Here is a 21,195-nt window from a genome sequence, read left to right on the forward strand (position 1 = left end):
TCTTCCCAATGATACCAGTCCATGATGGTAGCTGGAAAGCAAAGTGGAGGATTTTTACCATGCTTCTCCTTTTCCACTTCTTTAGGGCCCAGGACCCTGCAAAAAAACCCTGCTCTTTCACCTCTGCTCCTTCTCCAGAGACCTGCAGACACACACTGACCCTCCCTGCACACCAGCTCACACCAGCACTTTGCTGGTGAACACTGCTGGAATGGAAAGGGTTTGGGTGAGGGTCTGGCCTCTCCCAGCCATTTCCCTGCTTGGGGAGAGGAGAGAGGATGAAGAAAAAGAGGAAAAAGCAGAGGTGTAGGAAGACTCCACAGCACAAAGAAGGACTGGATCAGGGCAGCACACATAAGACATGACCTGATACAAGATTATCCATAATTTCAGCAGTGCTTTCATCTTTTTTTTATAATATTATTGTTGCATTGGTCATCATCCACTAGCTCTACCATGAGCCAATCTGCCATGACATTAATTGTCTGCTTCTGCCTCCACCAGGGTAATGAATATTGGAGTGATGGCAGCTTTTCTTCCTAGCTGCTGAACCCCTCTTGAAGGACTCCTGACCCGGAGCTTGTCTAAGCCACCCTTTTCCTAAATCTAAAATCTTGTAGCCCTTTTCCATAGAATCCCAGAATTATAGAATAGTTTGGATTGGAATGAGCAGGGACATCTTCAACTAGACAAGACCACTTCCTCTGCCAGAGCAAGCTCAGTCTATTATGCCATTGCCTCCCCTAAGTGTAGCCTGGACTACACCACAGTAAACCAAATCCCTTGCTTACCAGCTCCTGAAGGAATCTGGCCTCAGCTCAAGGGGTGGGGACTCAGAAGATGAAAGCATGACAGGTTCCAGCTCTACCATTGGTATGAGGTTACTCCCTGGCCATGAATGTCATGGTACAAAGGCACCTCTGTAGTATAAAATTAAAAGAAGCTGCAAGAGCAGAATGGAAATGCTGTGCTTCATCCCTTGAGGTCATTAGCTCACACTGCACTCCTGTCAGTAATGCCCAAATGCTGTTTGGCATCAGCCTGACAACTTATTGTCCTTCAAGGAGTGATTGGACCAAACTTTGGACCTGCAAGTCTTGTGGTGATTCAGAACCTGTTCCAAGGGAGATTTTAGCAGTTCTCCAAAGCTCTGCAACAGAACCAAAATCCAAAGCTTGAACAGTCCAGGGTTTAGAGAAGTTCATGCAGGTGTCTAAAAGAGAGTAATTTAAAAAAAGCCACAAAAACTCAGCTTTGGCCTAATGCTAATTCTCCTGAAGTGAAGTCAGACCTCCCATTTGCCCTCAGTGGGAGAAGTGTTATGTTGGCACTGAAGGCTTTTGGAAATATTGCTGTAAAAGTCAATCTGCCTTTTATAGAGACTCTATGAAAGCCATAATAGCTGCACATGCAAAAGAAAGTCACTGCCCAGAAAAACAAATACAAGGGAGAACCATGCTGGGGTAGATGGCAGGGGGCCCTGGAGTGGACCATGGGCTGCATTTTGTAGAAGAACCCTTGGATGGGATCCATTCATACCAACACATTCAGCTGACACTCTGTTTATTATCTGACCATCTGTAGGGAGAACTCACTCCAGTCCTGCTGCCTTCCTTTTCCTTCAGCAACCAAGAAATGTGCTGCCTGAACAGCACTAAACCAAGAACCAAGGAAAACCCAAAACATACCCTGTGCCTTACCCCATTGCTTCCCAGAATGATCTTCATATTCTCCATTGGAGCCTTCAGGTACCTGGCTATCCTTCCCTGAGCTGGCATCATCTGCAAAGGAAAGGAAAGGGCAGATGTTAAAAAGGTCTCCAACAGGACAATGACAAGAGTTTGCACTTCCTCCTGGAGGCACCATGCAGCTGCAACACACTCAATGTACATTTGGCATCCACATCCTGACACTTACAGCATGTCCAGTTTAATGAACATTTTAATTTGCTTCTTTATGAGCTTCGTGGCAGGCTACCAAAGCAATAGGAGATTAATCAATGTTTCCATTAATAACTGACAAAAGTAACTTTGTTTATATTTACAGGTTGCTAATCCCTAAGAGGAGTTGATCTGTTGTACCTTCTATGCAAATAATGGCATAAATCAACATTACAGCCAATTAAACCTAGGAGGTGGAGGAAGACTTATGTGACCAGTCACACAGGGAACAAGCAGTGGAATTAGGGCCACTAATTCCCCTTTCAGCTTCCATGCAAAATCAGGAAAGCAAAGAGGTCTGGGGTCAAATGAGTCCTCAAGGGGTACAAAATGCAAAGCTATGGCTGGAGAAGGCATACAGAATGGAAAAGCTGTTTTGTGGTTTGTTTTCTTTTTTCTTTTTTAAATTAAGACCACCCATCCACCTGTATCACCAAGACTTCACTTTGTCCCTTGACACTCTAGCTGTCTATACCACTACCCCAGGGCAGCACCAAGACCTCAGCTCTGTCCCCTGGAGTGCTGGGAGAAATAGAAATCACAACAAGGTGAAACCCCCACTCCACCTCAAATTGCCACTATGATATGGCCACCTAAAAGTCTCCATAAGGAAGCCAAGGAGTGCCCTGAGCCTCCTCCTGCAACCCAGATGGTGCTGGTTGTGTGAAGCATTTCCCTCCTTCAGTAAGAGCCTGATCTCTACTTCACAAGAACTCAGCTCAGAGCATCTCCTATAGCAATGCAGCACACCAGGAGGGAATTCCACCTGAGGAACTTCTGTCACCTATGGGTGATTGTGCAACAAAGAGTGGCTCTTCTAAGGCTGCTTCTGTGCTCTACAAATGGAGCAGCCATAGCTCTGGATCAAGAGATTCTCAGCTCCCAGCTAAAGTGGCACTGAAGTGTGACAAGTGTGATTTTTCAGACACAAGCCAAATGAAGGTTGGGAAAAAGTTCCTGTCAATAAGGAAGTGCCCCAGAGTGGTGTAAAAAAAATTAAAAAAAAAATTGAGAGAAGTGGAAACACCTCACCTAAGAGATGAATCCTTCCAAATGCCCAACTCTTAAAGCCCAGAAGTAAAAGAGAGAAATTTTGCATGAGCAAAAGAGAGGAATTTTAATTTTCTTGCTGCAATCTCTGTGGTAGAGAGGGAAATTTTATCTCAGTTTCTACATGACCATGGTCCCCCCCAAAACATACAAATAGGAGAGCTGCTCTTTACAGTTGTTTGTAAAGTTGGGCTGTCCTCAAATAGTGCTTGTTTTGTGAACTTGCTTGCAGGTTTTTGGTTTGTTTTTTTCCTTGTGAGAAGAGTGTGTGTTTAACCCCAACCAAGGTTTCCTCTCTTGGAAAATCATCCCTTCTCCCCAGCTGTAATCTCGTTTGCCCCCGTCCCTTAAACAGAGAGGCTGCAACACCACATGGCTTTGTCCCCCCTCTTTCTGGGCAGATTTTTCCCTTCTCCTTGTGGTGACTCCAGCACAGTTTCTCCCAGAGGTATGTGCAGCTGTCACTTCCAGGGGAAAAGAAAACTTTCAGGGCAGCAGCACACTGAGTGCTTACTTCAGCAGCTCCCTCCAGCCGACTGCCCCTTCCCACCTCCCTCTCACCCTCCATCCATCTCTGGAAACCCAGCAGCTTTCCCAGGGGCTCCAGCAGCCTGAAATGCATCACAGTCAGGCAACATCAACTCTCAGGTGGTGCTGTGAGCAGAAAAGCCCCATCCAGGCTCTCCGAGGCTGGCCCACAGCCTGTGTTACAGATGAGTAACCCATGTGCTGCGTTTTACAAATATATTTTTACAACCTTGGCTAACAGAAAGCAGGGAATACAAATATCCCCATTACAGATGATGGCTTGCATATGACAGATTGTCTCCTTTCAGTCAAAAATACTGAACTGATTATCTTCTGGCACTTTTCACATAAATATCAGTAGTGCTACGCATGAAATCTTGGATGCTGTCTGACAGAGAACTTAGTAAATCCCTTCACACAATTAGAAAAATGTACTGAGTGATGAAGAAGAAATAAAATCTGTGGTCAGAGATACAGGATTTTTGCCCGTTGTTAACTGCTGAATATTTTAAAAGTGGTTAAGACATTTAAGTGGCAATGTTCTGTCAATTACATCTTAATCCTACTCAGCTTGATGTACAAAGAGCAGTACATCCTCCCTTGCCTCCTGCCTCATGTTACAGTATGTCAGCCCATGTGCACCCCTCCTGCCTACACACAAGGACTGAGTGGCCTTCTCAGCACCTCCTGACAGACTGCCAAGCTTTTGATGTAAGTAAAATTGTTCTGAATCTGTTTGATCCTTTGAAGATGCTTCCTTGGTTGTTATCCTGCCAAATCACAAACCTGCAGAGTAACCTACTAAACCCCAAAAAAATCATTTGGGGGGAAGAGATCAAGATAACTAATGTCACTGTGCTGAGCCTATGAAATAGATAATTTGGTGGAAGAGCAAGACTGAAATAAGTAACTGCATGCATTTAGACATTCTGTGTTGTTTTAGAACTATTGGAACCATTTTCACTTTTGTTAGGAAGGTGATAATGTTAACAACAACACATAGCATAAGTCTCAGTGGTGGGGGGGAATTGTCATAAACATGGAAACTCATTTAGAGCAAAAACTACTCCTTCTCATGCCCAGAGCTGCACACCAGGAGGGAGATGTTAAAGCATTCTCACACTTGAGAACTGTAGGAAAAAAGCTAATTCTTGATATGGATGAAACTCCTTTTGGGAAGATTTCCAGTATCTCCAGACAAAAGTGTGAGTGAAGCAGCAGAACAGCCAGTGATAAAATGCTAAAGCCTCAACCTGGGATGTGAGTAACCCTGAGTCAAGTCCCTCTTCTGCTGTATTCAGAGAGGGATTTGAACCTCCCCTCTGGCACCTTGGGTGTCTTCAGGACTGAGCTGTGTTTTCAGAGAGCAAAAAAAGACCTTATTATTACATACAGTGGAACAACATTGTGGGAGACATATCTCAGGAACACCCTTAGGATGGAAGACTTCTGTCTAATTCAGATACCACCAAGATCTGGCTTACACTTGCCCCATCCAAAGTCAGTACTGGAGCTAAATGGAAAAAATCTGCCTCCCCCTTTTCTGAAGACATTTTTGTTATTTGAATTTTAATATCAAGTGGTTTCCTAGGGTAGGGAAACACTTTTGCACTTGTTTTGGTCTCTGTGCTACCAAGGTTCAATATCTTCAATATCTTTCTATACCACAAGCACATTTTGGTCAGCCTGCTCACTCCTAGGGAGGGATCTATTGCACTCAAACCAAAGCCAAATTTCCTGAATGTTCAAAGGTATCTGGTTCAGCCCAAACCTGGAGTGTGAAGCCTGGTTCACAGTGCCAGGTCTGGAGACCTGCTCTTCACGTTACCCCAAGCTTCATAAATGCAACTGGCCTGGCAACATTTTTATTAGACAGAGTGGACCTGGAAAAAATGAGCCACACTCAGATATGTATGACCAGCATACAGAATGATGAGTTAGTAGCAGGAATCACATGAGTCTCAGCTATACTCAAAAATGACCTAATAAGCTGATTTCTTATTCACACTCTTGTCAGCTCCCAAGGAGGCAGGCAGGTCAGGATGCTGAGTACATACCAAAAAATCAGCCTGCAGGCAAAGGGCAGCAGAGAGCAGCTCTGCAGCACGGGCAGCTTTGCTGCCAGCAGATTACGGCAAGAGGCAGGGCTAAGAAGGATGAGCTGCTGAAGTTTCCTACAAGCTCCCTTTTCTGTGACCTATACTGGAAGGTCAGCCCATACTGGAGTTCTTGGACACTGTCACAGGCTTAGGAGAGCAGCCAGTTGGAAGCTGAAGTGGAAAACCTGCCTTGAAAAATAATCACTGACTAATTTTATGTCACGAGTATCTGAGGGTATGAAAACATAGACATGATTTAGGTGTCCTCACTGTACAGTTGGGTTCCATGGTGTTAGAAAGCACCCTGGCTGGTGAAGAAACCTGAAATGGATGGCTCCAATATCATGTCAAGTGATAGACTTGGAGACACAGAAAAAACTTGTGTAGATCCTTCCTCTCTAAATGCCACACCTGGCCCTACAAGATGAGGTCAGGATGCATCCAGATGCATCATCCCATTGTTCAGGAATGCCATCCCAGTGGTGTGATCCCCAGGTGCTCTCCAGCCACTTACTCTCTTGCTTCAGGATCTCATTCTAAGGTGCCCCAGGACCAAGATGCTGGTGCTGTGCTGGGGAAGTGTGTGGTGGGGCTAAAAGATGCAGTTACAGGTTTATTTCTGCGTGAGACTTCACATATCTAAGCACATCAGGCTCTGACTGTCAGTGCTGACATTATGGAAAAAATATCCTTTCTCACCTCAAAACCCATGATGCTTTCTGAATTTTGCCTGCCACACATCTTTCTGGTCTACCCCCTGTCCCAGACCAGGCTGGATTTCTGCAGAAAAGTGATGTCTGTATCTAACTCCACTGACTGACAGAGCACTTTGAGGATCCTAAGATCCAAAGAGTGCCACATAAGCAGGGAATAGTTGCTGCTTATTGCCATAGCAGAACTATTCCATTCCCTCTTAAAAGTTAAAATAAATGGAAAATTCTGCATAACTGTACAGCTCTGAGAGAAACTGATGGGAAATATTCACAGACTGTTACCCAGCCAGGATCAAATTTTATTTACCCACAGACTCTCCATGAAGGGAGAGCTGAAGGGTATGACTGCTTTCAGGCCAATACTACGTGCTGGGCATCCAACCATGAGTCAAACCAACAGTCCAGTTTTTGAAGTAAAAATATAGCTGTAATATTTCTCTGTGATTCACAAAGTTGCTTCAATTGGTTATAATGCAAGGCCTGTCCCTGCTCTGACTTGATGGGACCAGCTTTGGAGTCTTTGATGTCAGAGGCCTTGAAAGCCCCATTTCACAGATGAGCCAGCTTTGCATAAATAAACAAAGTGACCTCTGAACTGGAGCCCAAGACCTGAGCACACTTCAAAGCACTGGGGGGAGGTGGTGGAGGGGGGACAGTGGGGAATGAAGTGATCAGCATGCATCATTAAGGCAGCTCCCACTCACCAGTGCTGCAGAACAAGGAGTGTAAATAAAAGGAGGGAGGCAAGAGGGGAGGGAGTGAAATGAGGGGGAAAGTGATGTAATCCAGTCAGGCTTGAACAATTATAATGAGGCCTTCTCCCATGGATGAATGAAAGAGATCTCTCTGAACTCCAGCTTTAAGAGCTGACTCCTGCCTTTACCCAGATGCATCATATTTGCACATCACCCTTGCTGCCCAATGCCCTTTGCTGCTCCAGGTGTTCAGCAAAGAACCAAAAACAAGGTGCTTGTGGGAGGGGGCTCTGGGGTCTTCCTAGGAGTTAAATCAGAATTTGTTCTGCTGAGCCTAAGCAGTTAATCTGAAGGGTGGGAACACACCATAAACTTAGACCAAGAAGTGATTGGACATATTTTTCAGTAGTCCTGATGGTGCAGTAGGTAAAAATAAACACATGTGAAAGTACAGTCTGAAAGAGCAGGCACCTGCAGTTTATCTCAGATAAATTCAGGACTTCCTGTAATACTTGCTGGAATTTAAGGGAAAATGCAAGGGTAAGAACATTCTGGACTTTTGTTTTAGTGAGTCCTCTGCTATCCTGACTGGTTCATCTGCTGCTCAGATGAATGGTCCATGAGGTACATCTGTAGGCAGGCAGTAACAACTTTATTGCTGGGTTTGCAGGGATTAAGGCACTTGTTTTCCTCAGATCTCCTTAATGTGGATTAACACCACAGGTTTCACTAGCATTTCAGTGAGTTTTAACCCTCAATGGCCATGGAAACACATCCCAGCTTAGAGGCCAGCAAAATTTCTCTCTGAAAGCTACCACTGCCAGCTGCCAGGATTTTATAGTTCAAATGGTGATATTTGGGGTGTTTCTGGAGTACCTTGATCCTGGCAAGTGACTACTTGAGAATCTAATTTATTCCTTTTTATTGAATAACAATTCTTAACATCTGTGATTGTAAAGAAGTTTGAAATGTACCCTACAAGCTTGGAGGAAAAGGAACAAAAAGTGCATTTTTGAGGTCTTGTGATTTTTCAGCTTGTTTTGTGGTTTTGAGAGGTCTGAATTAGGACTTCAGGACCCTTGGGACCGGTCACCCATTGATAAATCCCCAGGCTGATTTGAAATAATGAAAAAGATTAGGATGCAAACTCCTCATCTTGCCTAATTCTGAATTTCCTCCCATTGCTGAGGTATAATTTAGCTCCTCTCTGAACCCTCCCTTTCTGCAGGAGGCAAACAGGACAAAACTCCAGTGAACTCAAGCTATTAAGACAAACCCAGTAAAATCTTAGATCCTATTTTGAGTGTGTTTCATAGTTCCCTCATCAAAGTTTTATCTCATGCCCACCACTCCTTTACCTGCCTACTATATTAATGATGATGATGATGCTATAAAAAGACAGGAAATGTGTTCAGAATTGATTTGGAAGGGCATAGTGCAAGCAGAGGCATCAGGAATACTTGGAGAGAGGAAAAAATATCACTCAGAGAAAACCCCTCTCCTTGGAACCAGCCAAAAAAATCCCCTCAAGATTGGGTAAGAAACCCATTTTGAGGAGTCCATAGCCAAGAAACACTCTACTTTTCTCTTAAAAAACCCCAAACCAAAACAAAAAAAAAGCACCAAAAAACCCCCAACATGAACTAAAAGATTACTGGCAGAGAATTTGCCTCTCTAACAGGCACTGGAGACTTTACTGCCTACTGCCTTTGACTCCAGTTGGGCCAAAAACAACCAGAGGAGTTGATACTGGAATTTCCTGAAAATAAAAATAATGTTTGTGTTAGTGGCTTTTTTGGTATTTTCAGTTCTGGCCATTTTAATAAGAATTTCCATGCAAAAATTTTCACTTCTTTCCCTTCAGGCCCAGCCCTGGGAATCTGTCTGTAAGGAGGATGCTTTGCAAAAAACCCTTTGCAGCCCATCTGCCTCCTGAAACACTGGAGAGGCTCCAAGTTTACAGACTAAATCCCTGGCTATGTAGTGAAGAAACAAGACTTTTGTGCATAGATCAATCAATATCCCACATTTTAAAGTTCTGATGAGGTACAGGCCCATCCTATTACCTGTAATAGATTAAGCTCTTAATTGATGATTATTGCTGCATCCCATAACACACAGGTGAATGTGCGTCAGAAGCGACTGTTTCAAGCCTAAAGACTTCACTCTAAAAAAAGGAGGGGCTCTGGGTAGCACAGAAATATCAGAGCCAGTTTATTTTGTGGGCTGGTCCAGATTTAGCTTCAACAGCACAGGCAAACCAGTCCTACTTCTCTGGAGTGTTTTAGCATCCCACAGAGAATCTACCACTGCTACCAGCACCTGAGCTAACTCTTATACCACAAATTCCTTCTTAATAGTGCAATCTCTGCTGTGAGTCCAACATAGACATATCCTTGCTCTGTAGTCTTGCAGACCACTAAAGAATGCTGTGGTTGATTGTTTGGGTTTGACTTAAAAACTCTTGAACGGAAAAGGATCACATATTTCCTTAGAGAGGTAAATATGTAAGGTGGAGGGATGGAACTTTGGAAAAGTGGGGCATTATAAGCATACAAAGGGATTGATGCACAAATAATGAGATAGAAAATGAGAGTATTTAAATTGAACGTTTGTGAAAGCTTCCCAAAAGGGGCATCTTCTAGAATACGGAGAGATTGCCCCAAAGAAGAGAAAGAAGTTCTATTTCACAGAATCTTGAAATCATTTGGTTGGACAAGACCTTTAAGATCATTGAGCCCAACTGTAAACCCAACACTGCCAAGTCCCACTAAACCACATCTCTAAGTGCCACATCTACATCTCCTTTAAGTACCTCCAGGGATTGCGGCTCAACCACTTCCCTGGGCAACCTGTGCCAGTGGTTCATAGCCCCTTCAGTGGGAAAATTTCTCCTAATATCCAATCTAAACCTCCCCTGGCACAACTTTTGGCTGTTTCCTCTTGTCCTATTGTTACTTGGAAGAAGAGATGAATTCCCATCTTGCAACACCCTCCTCTCAAGCCATTGGAGAGAGCATTAAGGTATTTTCTCAGTCTCCTTTTCTCCAGGCTACAAAATTCCAGCTCCCTCAGAAGCTCCTCATGAGACTAACTCTCTGGATCCTTCAATAACTTTGTTGCCCTTCTTTGGAAATATTCCAGCACCTCAATGTCTTTCCTGTAGTAAGGGGCCCAAACCTGAACACAGTATTCAAGGTCCAGCCTTACCAGTGCCCAATACAGAGAGATAATCACTTCCCCAGGTCCTTTTTCTCCAGGCTGATTCCTCAGTCTTTGGATAATTTTAAATTATAATAGTCTAACTATGGCTAAACTAGATATTTTACAAATCCTGTTGCCAAGGTTGGCTCATCTAGTTCCCAAAAAGAGCTTCAGTATTCCCTTGCCTGTTGCTGTGAACACAGCATGGTTGGTAGGAATGAAAAAGCACAACAGAAGAGTGCCCATGAAAAAAAAGTCCTTGAAGACCATAAAAAAAATCCCTGCTGGCTGTATCTATACTGAGGAACTTTGGAGCTCTTGCATGGAGCTCTTCCGATTCCATGCAGGATGAGCCCTGTGCATACCATGGTCACCACACTCCTCCCCTTTTTTGTCCCCATGACTCTGTATCCATCTGAGATCTGCACCTGACTTTATAACCCTTTCTCCCCCTCTTTCCCCAACCACTTTCCATAAAGCTGGGGAGGGAGAAGCCCTCCTGAAGGTTTAGTTCTTCCCTTGCTCCTTGACACACAGAGCTCACCAAGCTGAGACACATTCTCAGTCATGCCAGGGCTGCACAAAGGGATGCTCCAGCCCCTGCTGTAACCACACAAAGAACCACCAGGAGAAATGGATGGAGCTTTTCCCTGAACCACTGCAATCCCTGGCCCACCATGATGACAATTACATGACAAAAGCAGTCACAGGCCTCCTGCCATGCTGACTCCTCCAGACACCAAGACCTCCTGCCTGCCTTCAGGTCTCCATTCCACAGGGGGCAAGAAAACAATTTTTCCTTCTTTGTTGTTGTTGTTGAGGTTCCTTTTTTTTTATCAGCATGCTGCAGCACACAGACAGCAAGCCCCAAGAGCTCTGCACCACAGGCATCAGTCTGTGGTTACATTCTTGATCTGCTGCTGAGGAGGATGAAAGGGAGAAGAAATCAGAGAACAAGATGAGTGGTTAGGCTTCTGCCTTGCCACCAGTACTTTCTGAGCATGAAACAGTAGCACCAAAATCATCTGTTCAAGGCCTTAAAAAAACTAATAACATTTGTCAGTGTTATTTGTTACTTGCACCATGATAGTATCAAAGATTTCTTGGAGATAAGTTCCCAGTATATTAGATGTTATTCACACACAGCACTAAAACAGACCCTGGTTAAAGAGTTTAGTGCCTGGGCAGAGCAGACACAGAGTGGATGTCACATGAACTAAGGTTCCTCAAGAAACATAATTTTTATCATCCACTCATTTTGTCCTGGTGGGGGAATGATGGAGGTCTTGTACTTCTATAGAGCTGAGAAGCAAAGCTTCATTTGTCACACCTATCAGCCTATCTGAATTTATAACAATTCTACTGCATTTATTTTTATGATAATAAATCATTAGTTACTTGCAGTAAGTTTAAAAGCAGTAGGAAGAATTATGTGATTTTTATTATCAGACAAATAAAGACAAAAGAATCCTTACTCTGGTGCCCAACTTGAGAGTGAGAACCCCCATAAGAGAAGAAGATCAGGTTGACATCTACCTCTCTTCCCTGACTGCAAAAGAGATGATGAAGGGAGCTTCAACCACGTGCAGTGGGTGCCAAAAGTGAGGTGCTATGAGCACGCCATCCAAGGCCAAAATCCCATCTTCAACAATCCTAAATTGCTTAGGGTTGGGGGAGGGAGACATGCCACTGAAAGGACTAATGCAAGGTTAATGATAAGAAGAAGATTACAGCAGAGCTGAGGATAAACTGATAAGACCTGGCTCTCAGCCTTCTATTTTAACTACTACACAGCTGCTGTTCCACATAAGGATGTGCCTCTACCACTCCCCTTCCTAGTAGCACTGATGGATGTTTATTATTTCCTTCACTGAGATGTGGAGGAACATCACTGACACATGTTCTATCTCTCTGAACGTTCACATGGTCAAAACAGCCAGCACAAAGAAATTTCCAGAGGGCTTGGAAGAAAAGAGAGGTCACACGTGTCAGTGACTGAGTACAGGAATTATTTTTGGATGGCATTTATAATCAAACAAAAATAATCAATTGTACAAGCCTGTCCCTTCCAAACACTGAGTTAATTCCTCAGTGTGGAATTACCCAGTCCATCATGGTGAACTGGGAATTGCAATACTGGACTTTACAGGCAGGAATGTGGATCCAGCTGTTTCTCCAACACCAGTATGAAAATTACTGAAACATTCTTGATGGGCTTACATATCTCACAGTTTCCTGGTGGAAAAGTAAAAATAACTCCTGTGGAGGAAAATGAAACATCCTGTGCAGTGTGACAGTTACCAAAGGAAGAAAACTCTTAGAGAGGACTGCTGCTCAACATCTTTAATAGGAAAAGTGAGCCCCATGTGCTTGCTCTAGGAGAAAAATCACACCTCATAAAGATCAATCATTGGCCTATTATGTTTTAACTTTGATTTCCAAAAATAACAGCACCTATAAGTGGTAAAAGTGCCAAGAAATCAAGAAAGGATGGTAGTTTTTAATTGGACATTACAGAACATATAAAAATCTCAGTGTCTAAGATGTTAGTTATATCCAGTAAGGCACAAAATATTGTTAGGGAATTTTCCCTCTCAGATTTCAGATGAGAACTATTACAAAAAATGATTCATATATCTAATAAATACAGATTTTTTAAAATACAGCATTTGCAGCTGTCAGGCTCTCAACAGCCACCAACCTATGACTATATAGTCAAAATCTTTCCATAAATGGACTTGCCAAAGGACAACTAAATCACTGAGACAGAAAGTACACAAAAAGCACTTGGAAAAGAAGAAATTTTAGCTTTTTTTTTTTAAAAACAAACCAAACAACTTAGATCTGTCTTATGTTAACAAACTGATATGCAGTAGCATTATAGCAAAATGGCAGCAGTGTAATCTCTCTGGCCACTGTACTTTCTAACATTGCAAGAAGCTAAAGATATTGAGATATTTGAGTCCCATCATGAAAGACAGAAAGCAGACTTGGTGTCTAAATGCTGAAGCCCTTTAAAATCACCCTCATATGCTGCTAAATTTTATTAGTGAAGTGCCATACACCTTTTAGATAATTTTCAATGAATGCTACATATATCTCTGGGTCATTGTCAGACTAATAATAAACTGGTTTAAGTAGCAAAATGTTACCACTGTCACAATTCTGTCCAAGAACAACTCTGGACAAGTGGCAATTTTCTTGGCTCCCAAAACAAACTGAATACTTGGCATTCCACCTAACGTGAGGATTACAGTATATTACACAGGATGATATGGGTCTACGTCTTGCCAAAATTAAACCCAACCTAATTATTTGGAGAAAATTATAGCTTTCTATGTGGGGTGAAACACAAATTGTAAAAATGGCTGCTCCACAATTAACTATATAATCCCAATGCTGTCATTACAAATTTCTAAAACATACTTCAAAACAATGACTACTGTAGTACAGTCATTCCTGTGGGATGGAATTAAATTCCCTTGTGGTTTTTTGCTTTTTTTTTCTATTTTATTTTATTTATTTTTTTTTTTTTAAGAAAAAAAAAGCCTGTCCCAGCACATAACCAGCAGTGTGTGAGAACAACCAGCATAGAACCAGCAAGGAGCTGAGTCAGAAGCCACCTTAAAAAAAAGATATGACAGTCAAGAATATTTTAGGTAGAATTCAACACCTTTTGGGTGCTCAGTGGCAAAGTTACTGCATTTTTTTGAGAGTGAAGGTACAGCTCTCCCCAGGAGCCAGAATCTTCTAGAGTCAGAGATGAATACACCCCATGTTAGCCCAGTCCAAACCTCAAACTTCTTCTAAAGGCTTCTCTGAGATGCAGAAAGTAGCAGAATATTGTTTTGTTGGTGGGAGAACAAAGGCATAGAGACCATACAAAGGCATGGAGAGGTAGACTAGGGCTGCAGTCTGAATTCAGTGCTCATCAATAAACCAGAGCTGGCTGACACCTGACCAGAGTGAACTGTCACCTGTGACCTTGCCTAGGTCATCCATAAACAAATTTTTCCAAGTAGTATTTTACCTTCTTTGATGTTTAGAAGTTAAAGCAAGTTCATTTTACCAGCTTTCTATGTGAGTTATCCCATAAGGACTGCTCTTTGAGAGCACTGTGTGTGTATCACAGGTGAAAATAGGAATATTGAAGTCCTCTATTCAAAATACAGAGAATACATCTCAGTATTATCTGTGAGGGGAGGAGGAATATTTATTGTTTTATAACTAAACAGTGCTTTCTCCAAAACCTCTAAACAGTTACTCTGGTGAGCACTGCAGTTACACACCTTATTTTTTACTGATAATGTATACTACCATTAACATACTCATATGAATATTGCATGCTGAATGTATTCCACACACTGTTGACTATTTTAAACAACAGATGTGAGAGGGATTTAAATGCCAATTTTAAAACTGTGCACTTGATTAAAATCCTGTGAGCCATTCATAGATTGCCAGATATTCTATTTACATGTAGTCCTCCTGTGTAACATACTTGAGGGAATACTCTAGACCCTGGCATATGGTTAAGAATGATGATAACTGATGTTGGACATGCCACACAGACAACAGGACATATTATCCAGTTACATCTGTGTGTAAAATGCCTTGAGATTTTCTGATGGAAGGAGTTATGAATGTGTAAGGTTGAGATGCTGCATTTATGTCCCTCTAAATCACGCTCAGAGAGAACCAGCACTTAGAGCCCCACGCATGCAAAAAACAAGCATTTTTATGAATGCATTTCATTGCATCCATGTGCTGTTATCCTCTAGGGCCGTCGTGACTTGTGAGTGAACCTTGAAAAATTGCAGAGGATCAACTTAAAAGGAGAACTCCAATGCCAAAACACATCCAAACCTTGAAAACGGAAACCTCGTGAGAACATCCTGTGCACAGCGAGGCTGCAGAGCACTCAGGGTTTACTCCTCACTTCTTCTAACACCAGGGAAACCCCTACTCATGCCCCAAATCTGACTGACTTCAGCTTCTGCATCTGTAGCCTTACAAATCCCCTGGGCCCAAAACTCCCACGCTCTATAGCAGAGGCCCTGCCTGACAGATTAGATGCAAATGGTACAAATACATCATAGGTTAGAGAGGAGGAATGTTCACTGTGCTGCAGACACGTTCAGGAAAAAAAAGGATGCAAGCAAGACCTCTTGGTAAAGTCCCCATGGCAATATGTCCTGAATGAGGAACTCTATCGTGTGAAAACCTTCCTAAGAATTCCTTCTGTTTTCATTAATAATATTAAATTTCCTGCTTCTGGGGTATCTTTTTGTTTTAACAAGCACAGCTTTTTGTCTCGTCTCCTGAAAGACTGCAGCACTGTACTCTATTATTCCTCTTTATGCTGAAGTCATTTAAATGGGCCTGGCATCCATATCCAAAATCAGCAATTTACAAGCCATCATCTCATACCAACCAGATTAATGTGACACCTGAGATGTGTTTTCTTTCAAGATGTAGGAGTCTGAAAGGCTGAAAGTGTCAGAAATGCATGAAAACATACACGCTTCAGAAATGTATATGCAGTTGATTCCACAGTGCTCATAAGTGATCTTCATTAATTTTTTTCTTGAGAAGCAGCCAACTAAAACTGAACCAAATTGTAACAGGCCAATAGTTTGAAATCACCAGGGGAAAAGAAAAAAAAAATAAAATAAAAAAGTTTTTTCTTATTATAAGAAATACCTCTTTCTGGCCCAGAAATAATTAGGGGTGGATAAATTATCTGGTCTGCAATTTTCTCTGGCATATTATTTTACTCATGTCTTTCTTCTTCCCCTGCAGGAGGTGCTTGTGGTCATATTGTTCTTTTATTTATGGCTTACAGCCTTTTCAGTGGCAGCACGCACACCAAAGCACAGGCACCGAGCAGGAATGCAAATTCCTTGCAAGGTAACCAAGAAGAGAAAAAATGTCCCAGCCCATGCCAAATCTTTACAACAGCAGTTCAACTCAAAACTTAAAGAAAACAACCTGGGCAACAATGCTTAATCGTCAGGATTTGTATATTTACGAGCTTTAAATATAAGACCTGGCTCCCTCTTGAAGCCTAATTGGTTCTTTTGAAATTCCCTTATAAACCAGCACTTGTATTCTCCAGCTGATGCATTCCCCCCTTTATTTTGCTGGATGCTGACTTGCTTCCACTTTGAATCAGTTGCTCCCAGGACTGCTCTCTGGCTCAGCTTTCAAGCTGATTTCTCTGACAAGCTGGCAGCAATAAAATAATTCATTCCAGAGGCTGAGAGAATCACCCACAGCCTATACAGGGAGTATCATCTGGCAGCACTACAGAGGCCTACGCAATGGGAAGCCTGGGGTAAAGCCTGTGCTGGGACACACAAATGCTGAGGGGGGGAGGAAAGGCTTCAGGAATTCGAGCAGAAATAAAGGCAGCATCATGGCACTGGGATGGGAGGAATGCTGGAGAGGGGTTGCTCCAAAGGGGACTCACTGAAAGGAGGTAGAAGCTAGGGAGGGGCTTTTTGCAAGGGCATGTAGCAATAAAGCAAAAGGTAATGGCTTTAAACTGGAAGATTTAGATTAAACATTAGGAAGAAATTATTTTCTGTGAGGGTTGGTAAAGGGAAGCTTTGGTTGCCCTGTCCCTGGAAGTGTTCAAGGTCAGGTTGGATGGGGCTTGGAGCAACCTGGTCTGGTGAGAGGTGTTCCTGCCCATCCAGGGGAGTTGGAACTGGGTGATCTTTAAGGTCCCTTCCAACCCAAAACATTCTAGGATTCTATGAATATTTGGAATCAAACTGGAATTTCCAAGAGAAGATGCAAGCCTCTGGGATGAGCACAGATACGGCACAGGTTTTCAACATGTGGTCTGCAGCATATCCATGACTGCTTCTGAAGTCTACAGAAGAGATCTGAAGATGCCCAGCCCTGTGGTGCTAGACATGCTCTTGCAATGCTTATGGTATAGCTTTGTCTGTATTTCTGCTAGGGATCCACAAGGTGACACCAAAAAAAATTATCCTTGCACTGAACAGTATGATGTAGGAAGTCATACAGCTTTGAAACTGAAAAAGATGAAACGGATTCATTCCCATTAAAAAACCCCAAAAAACTCATCAGAGCCTAGCAAGAGCATAGAGGATCAATCCCATCTGTAGCTGGGGTTTCTATAAGGAAAAGTAGGTTTCAATACTTCATCTCTGATGAATTCATTGGATTTCTGAGTGCTCAAGGTAATTTAGGACTTTCCTGTCTCAACATGATGTATAATGAACTGCCCCAAAACCTCACTGAACAATCACCAGCCTGTTGTAAGGAAACCTGATTGCTTATCCACATGTACTTCCAAACCAACCACATCTGGACAGAGAGTAGTCACTGCATGTACAACAAACCCCAGAACCCCACTACCTACATGGCTAAAACATGTATTAGCAGACTCCCATGTAGGGAGAAGCAAGTCAAGGTGATTTGGCAAATCCCCTTTTAGACAGCAGAGCAAGAAAGTAGGGTTTAGTTGTGCTGGTTTTGCTATTTGAGGACTCAAAAATTAGACTGGTGGAAAACTCTATCAGCCTCCAAAGGAATCTTCCTTAATTTGACTTCTGGATGGTGTAACCATAATTTGCCAGCATTTTAACTTGCAAGAGCTTTCTTCCACAAGACCTCATAAGAGAGGGGTGGCCTTCCTTCACAACCCAGTTTGTTCAGCTGAGTGGGCAGATTTCCACTGCCTCTGGTTAAACTTGCCCACATTGCTCTAGCCCAGAAAGTTCATCAATAACTAAGGATAGGCTGGACAAGGTCAACTGCCCCACTTGCAGCTCTGGTGGCTCTCCAAAGAAGCTGTCTAGAAGGTGATGCAACAGGCTGACCCTTCACAAGCAAGAGCTGATGCAACTACCCAAAAATATAAAGCAGATTTTATAACATGATGTTCAATCACAAAGCCCCATATTGAAACCTTTCCATTGAACTCCAGGGCTAAAGCTGGTAGAATTTAGGATTATGTTTTAAATGAAGCAGAAAATTGCTTCTATTTTATTGCTAAGCTACATATTACTCAAGTGACCAGATATTCCAAATGAAAACTGCATTGGAAACTTCCCAGAAGCTGAGGTGTGGCTTCAATTCTGCATAAAGCAGAGCAGAAGGCAGCTATCTCCTTTTTGTAGCATGAGTAGTTAGTTGATGGCCAGCAGTCTTAAGAGGATTAAATATCACCTTAATTTCAGAAGCCTTTTGCTCTGGCTATAAAAATGCTACAACTGCAATAATAATACAAGTGATTGTTCAACTTCATTCAATGTTTGGCTTGGATTACTACCAATGCTACTTCATTTCACAGGGAAAGGAGTGCAGTGGGTCTTATGTACTATCTTCTGCAGAATAGAAGGGTTAATTACCCATTATTCATTATCATAATTGTGGGTTTGCCCACCCAGTGGAAAAAACAATGTTGTTTTCTGCTCTATAAACAATGGGTTAATCTATCCAAAGGAAAAAAGAAAAAAGAAAAACAAAACAAAAAAATCTGACAGCAGATTTTTTTCTGCCATGAGCCTTTTTTGAAAAAGTAAAAGGATAGAAAGATGAAAAAAGCATTCTTACCTACTGATTTTTTAACTTAAAAAAATAAATTAAAAGGTAATTTGGAGACAGTGAAGCCATATGTAAACACCAGTGTGCAGGAGACATCTCTCAGAGGGAACTTTCAGGGACCTGTTATCTCAGAGCTGTCAAAGCCCCTTCCTGGCCTTCAAGGGGGAAAAACAGAGCAGACAGCAGGGCACTAGCCAGGCTCCAGCCTCTCCTGTGCCACCAGTGACCTTCCCTGCTGATGGCCCAGGACCTCAGCTGTGAAACAGGGAGCAAGAGGTTCCCACCAACTGGGAGTAATATGAAGATAAATCCAGCCAAATTGGGAACCTCTCTGGTATGAGCACAGAGGCAGAAAGACAGGCATGTTGGTTTAGTCAGTGTGTATAACTCACTTAAATTCACCATGCAGTTTCAACTTGCAATCCCATATTTCCTGTCCTAATCTCATACACAATGTGGGGTTTGTGCTGTTCAACAGTGACTCTGTGCTTGCTCCAGAGTGATGGGCAAATGGATTCCTGTACAAAAGGCCAGACTCTGCTTTCAGATCTGCACACTGCTTCCACTGGTCTGAAATGGGAGCAGCTGGTATATTCAAAACCAACACCTGGTGGAAAGATAAGGCATAGGTATAAGATACAGAGGAGCTGGGAAAATGGAGGAGTAAAAATAAACAAGTTATTTACTCCTCTTACTGCCTCAAATTTTTACCCATGGTAACATTAATTCTGCCTTCTTTGCTTCTACATGTTTTTCAGGCAAGCATTGCTTGACTGTGCACAACCCTACCACAAGGAGTTAGCAGTATCTAAGAGGAAGGCTAATATTCCTTTAGAGGAATAGCTACAGACAAACTCCTCCTAGTAATCTGTACAGCATGACAGCAACTGTGTGCAATCATCACAGGCTGGGTCAAAGCACACTAAAGCAAATTAAAATGTTTTACTGGCTTCAGAGTACAATGGATGAAGAACATTAATGTTTAAGGGTAGATGTGAACAACTCTGAAAGACCCAATAACTTGAAACTCTTCTCCAATGGCATCCCTATGAAGGGCTGAAGTGTTCTCCATAATCTATTAAGGGATTATATCAACAAGACAAAAGTAATGCCATAGGAAATGAAAAAAAAAAAAAAAAAAAAAAAGAAAAAAAAAAAAAAAAAAGAAAAAAAAAAGAGAAAAGGAATGGCAAGCACAACCTGTAGAAGGTCCCAGTAAAAGGAACAATACAGATTACTTAGGAACAAAGGCTGTATAAAATTACCACCTTCAAAGTTTCTGACTGAAACCAAATCCAAATCACACTTTAGCTGCACAAGGGCATTACTGGATGGGAAGGTGAAATCCCTGGTTAGCAGCAGCAGTGCAAAGAGCAGCAGGGAAAGTTGCAAAAACATCTGTTTAGTAACATGTTGCCTTGGGACAACATGTGTTATGTAGGTTATTTGTGTGAGCTCTTTGATACCTGATTTGATCTACACATTGAGGGGTTTTTCAGCTTAATAAGCAGTGGGTCTGATAATTCCTGATTTGTACACACAGCCAGTGGCCCCATTGGCAATTTGTACCTGATAGAGCTTATTCTTAGGGAGCATTGTTATTGCTTTATTACAGTTGTTGCTTTAAAAGTGAATTATTTTTTCAAAATGTTATTGCTTGTCTGCACACAGTAAAAAAATAGACATTGGTTTGTGCTTCTGTCATGTAACTAAAGGACAAGTTTTCAACATCATCCACCAAAAGAGACAGGACACAAGTTCCCATGTTCTACTGGGAAAGGGACCACCACGTGGAACAGAAATGCCATCAGGCCCCAAGTGCTTCTCTGTCCTTGTGATTTCTTAAAACAAGTCACTCATCTTTGCCATGGCCACAAAGCATATTTCTAGGAATTCATCCAACCCTCTTGTCTACCAGAGCTGAGGAAATGACAAGTGCTTTGCCTTCAGCAGCAAATATCCCCTATAGATTGATGAAGAGTGTGAACCACCCCAGCATGGGCAATACACCTGATAAAAGTGTGATCCTGCAACAGAGACAGGGAGGAAAGGTTCCAGTGGGAACAAACAAAATGCTGTTTGATTGGAACTCAGCAGACATCAACTAATCTCAGAAAGGTGAGAATTTAATTGTTGAGGCAGCCTAACTCCATGCCAGGTGAGGGGTGAACAATTAGCATCATATCTCCCACTTTTGCCATTTCCCTAGGGTGAAAGAGAAGTCAAGAGATTCCTTTTTCCAGCCAAATCATTGCATTTCACTGCGGGTCTCAGCTGTGAGATCTAAGAACAGGAACTGGTTATTAAAATGGCAGCACCTGAGAGTGAACAGAGTTGACAAGTGTAGCCTGGGGGGGGAAGGGAGAGCTGGCTTTTATGTCAT

General features: G+C 42.4%; 1 protein-coding gene across 4 annotated transcripts in view; it reads right to left on the minus strand.

The window, feature by feature from the left end:
- Positions 1–21,195, minus strand: part of FGFRL1 (fibroblast growth factor receptor like 1) — a 172,966-nt gene that overhangs the window by 13,109 nt on the left and 138,662 nt on the right. For all 4 annotated transcript variants that reach the window (XM_030450387.1, XM_030450386.1, XM_030450384.1 and 1 more), the window contains exon 4: positions 1,701–1,781. In XM_030450387.1, coding sequence (XP_030306247.1) covers positions 1,701–1,781 — 81 coding nt within the window. The remainder of the gene's footprint in view (positions 1–1,700; positions 1,782–21,195) is intronic.

The sequence above is a fragment of the Calypte anna genome, chromosome 4B, assembly GCF_003957555.1.
Source record: "Calypte anna isolate BGI_N300 chromosome 4B, bCalAnn1_v1.p, whole genome shotgun sequence".
NCBI lineage: Eukaryota > Metazoa > Chordata > Aves > Apodiformes > Trochilidae > Calypte > Calypte anna.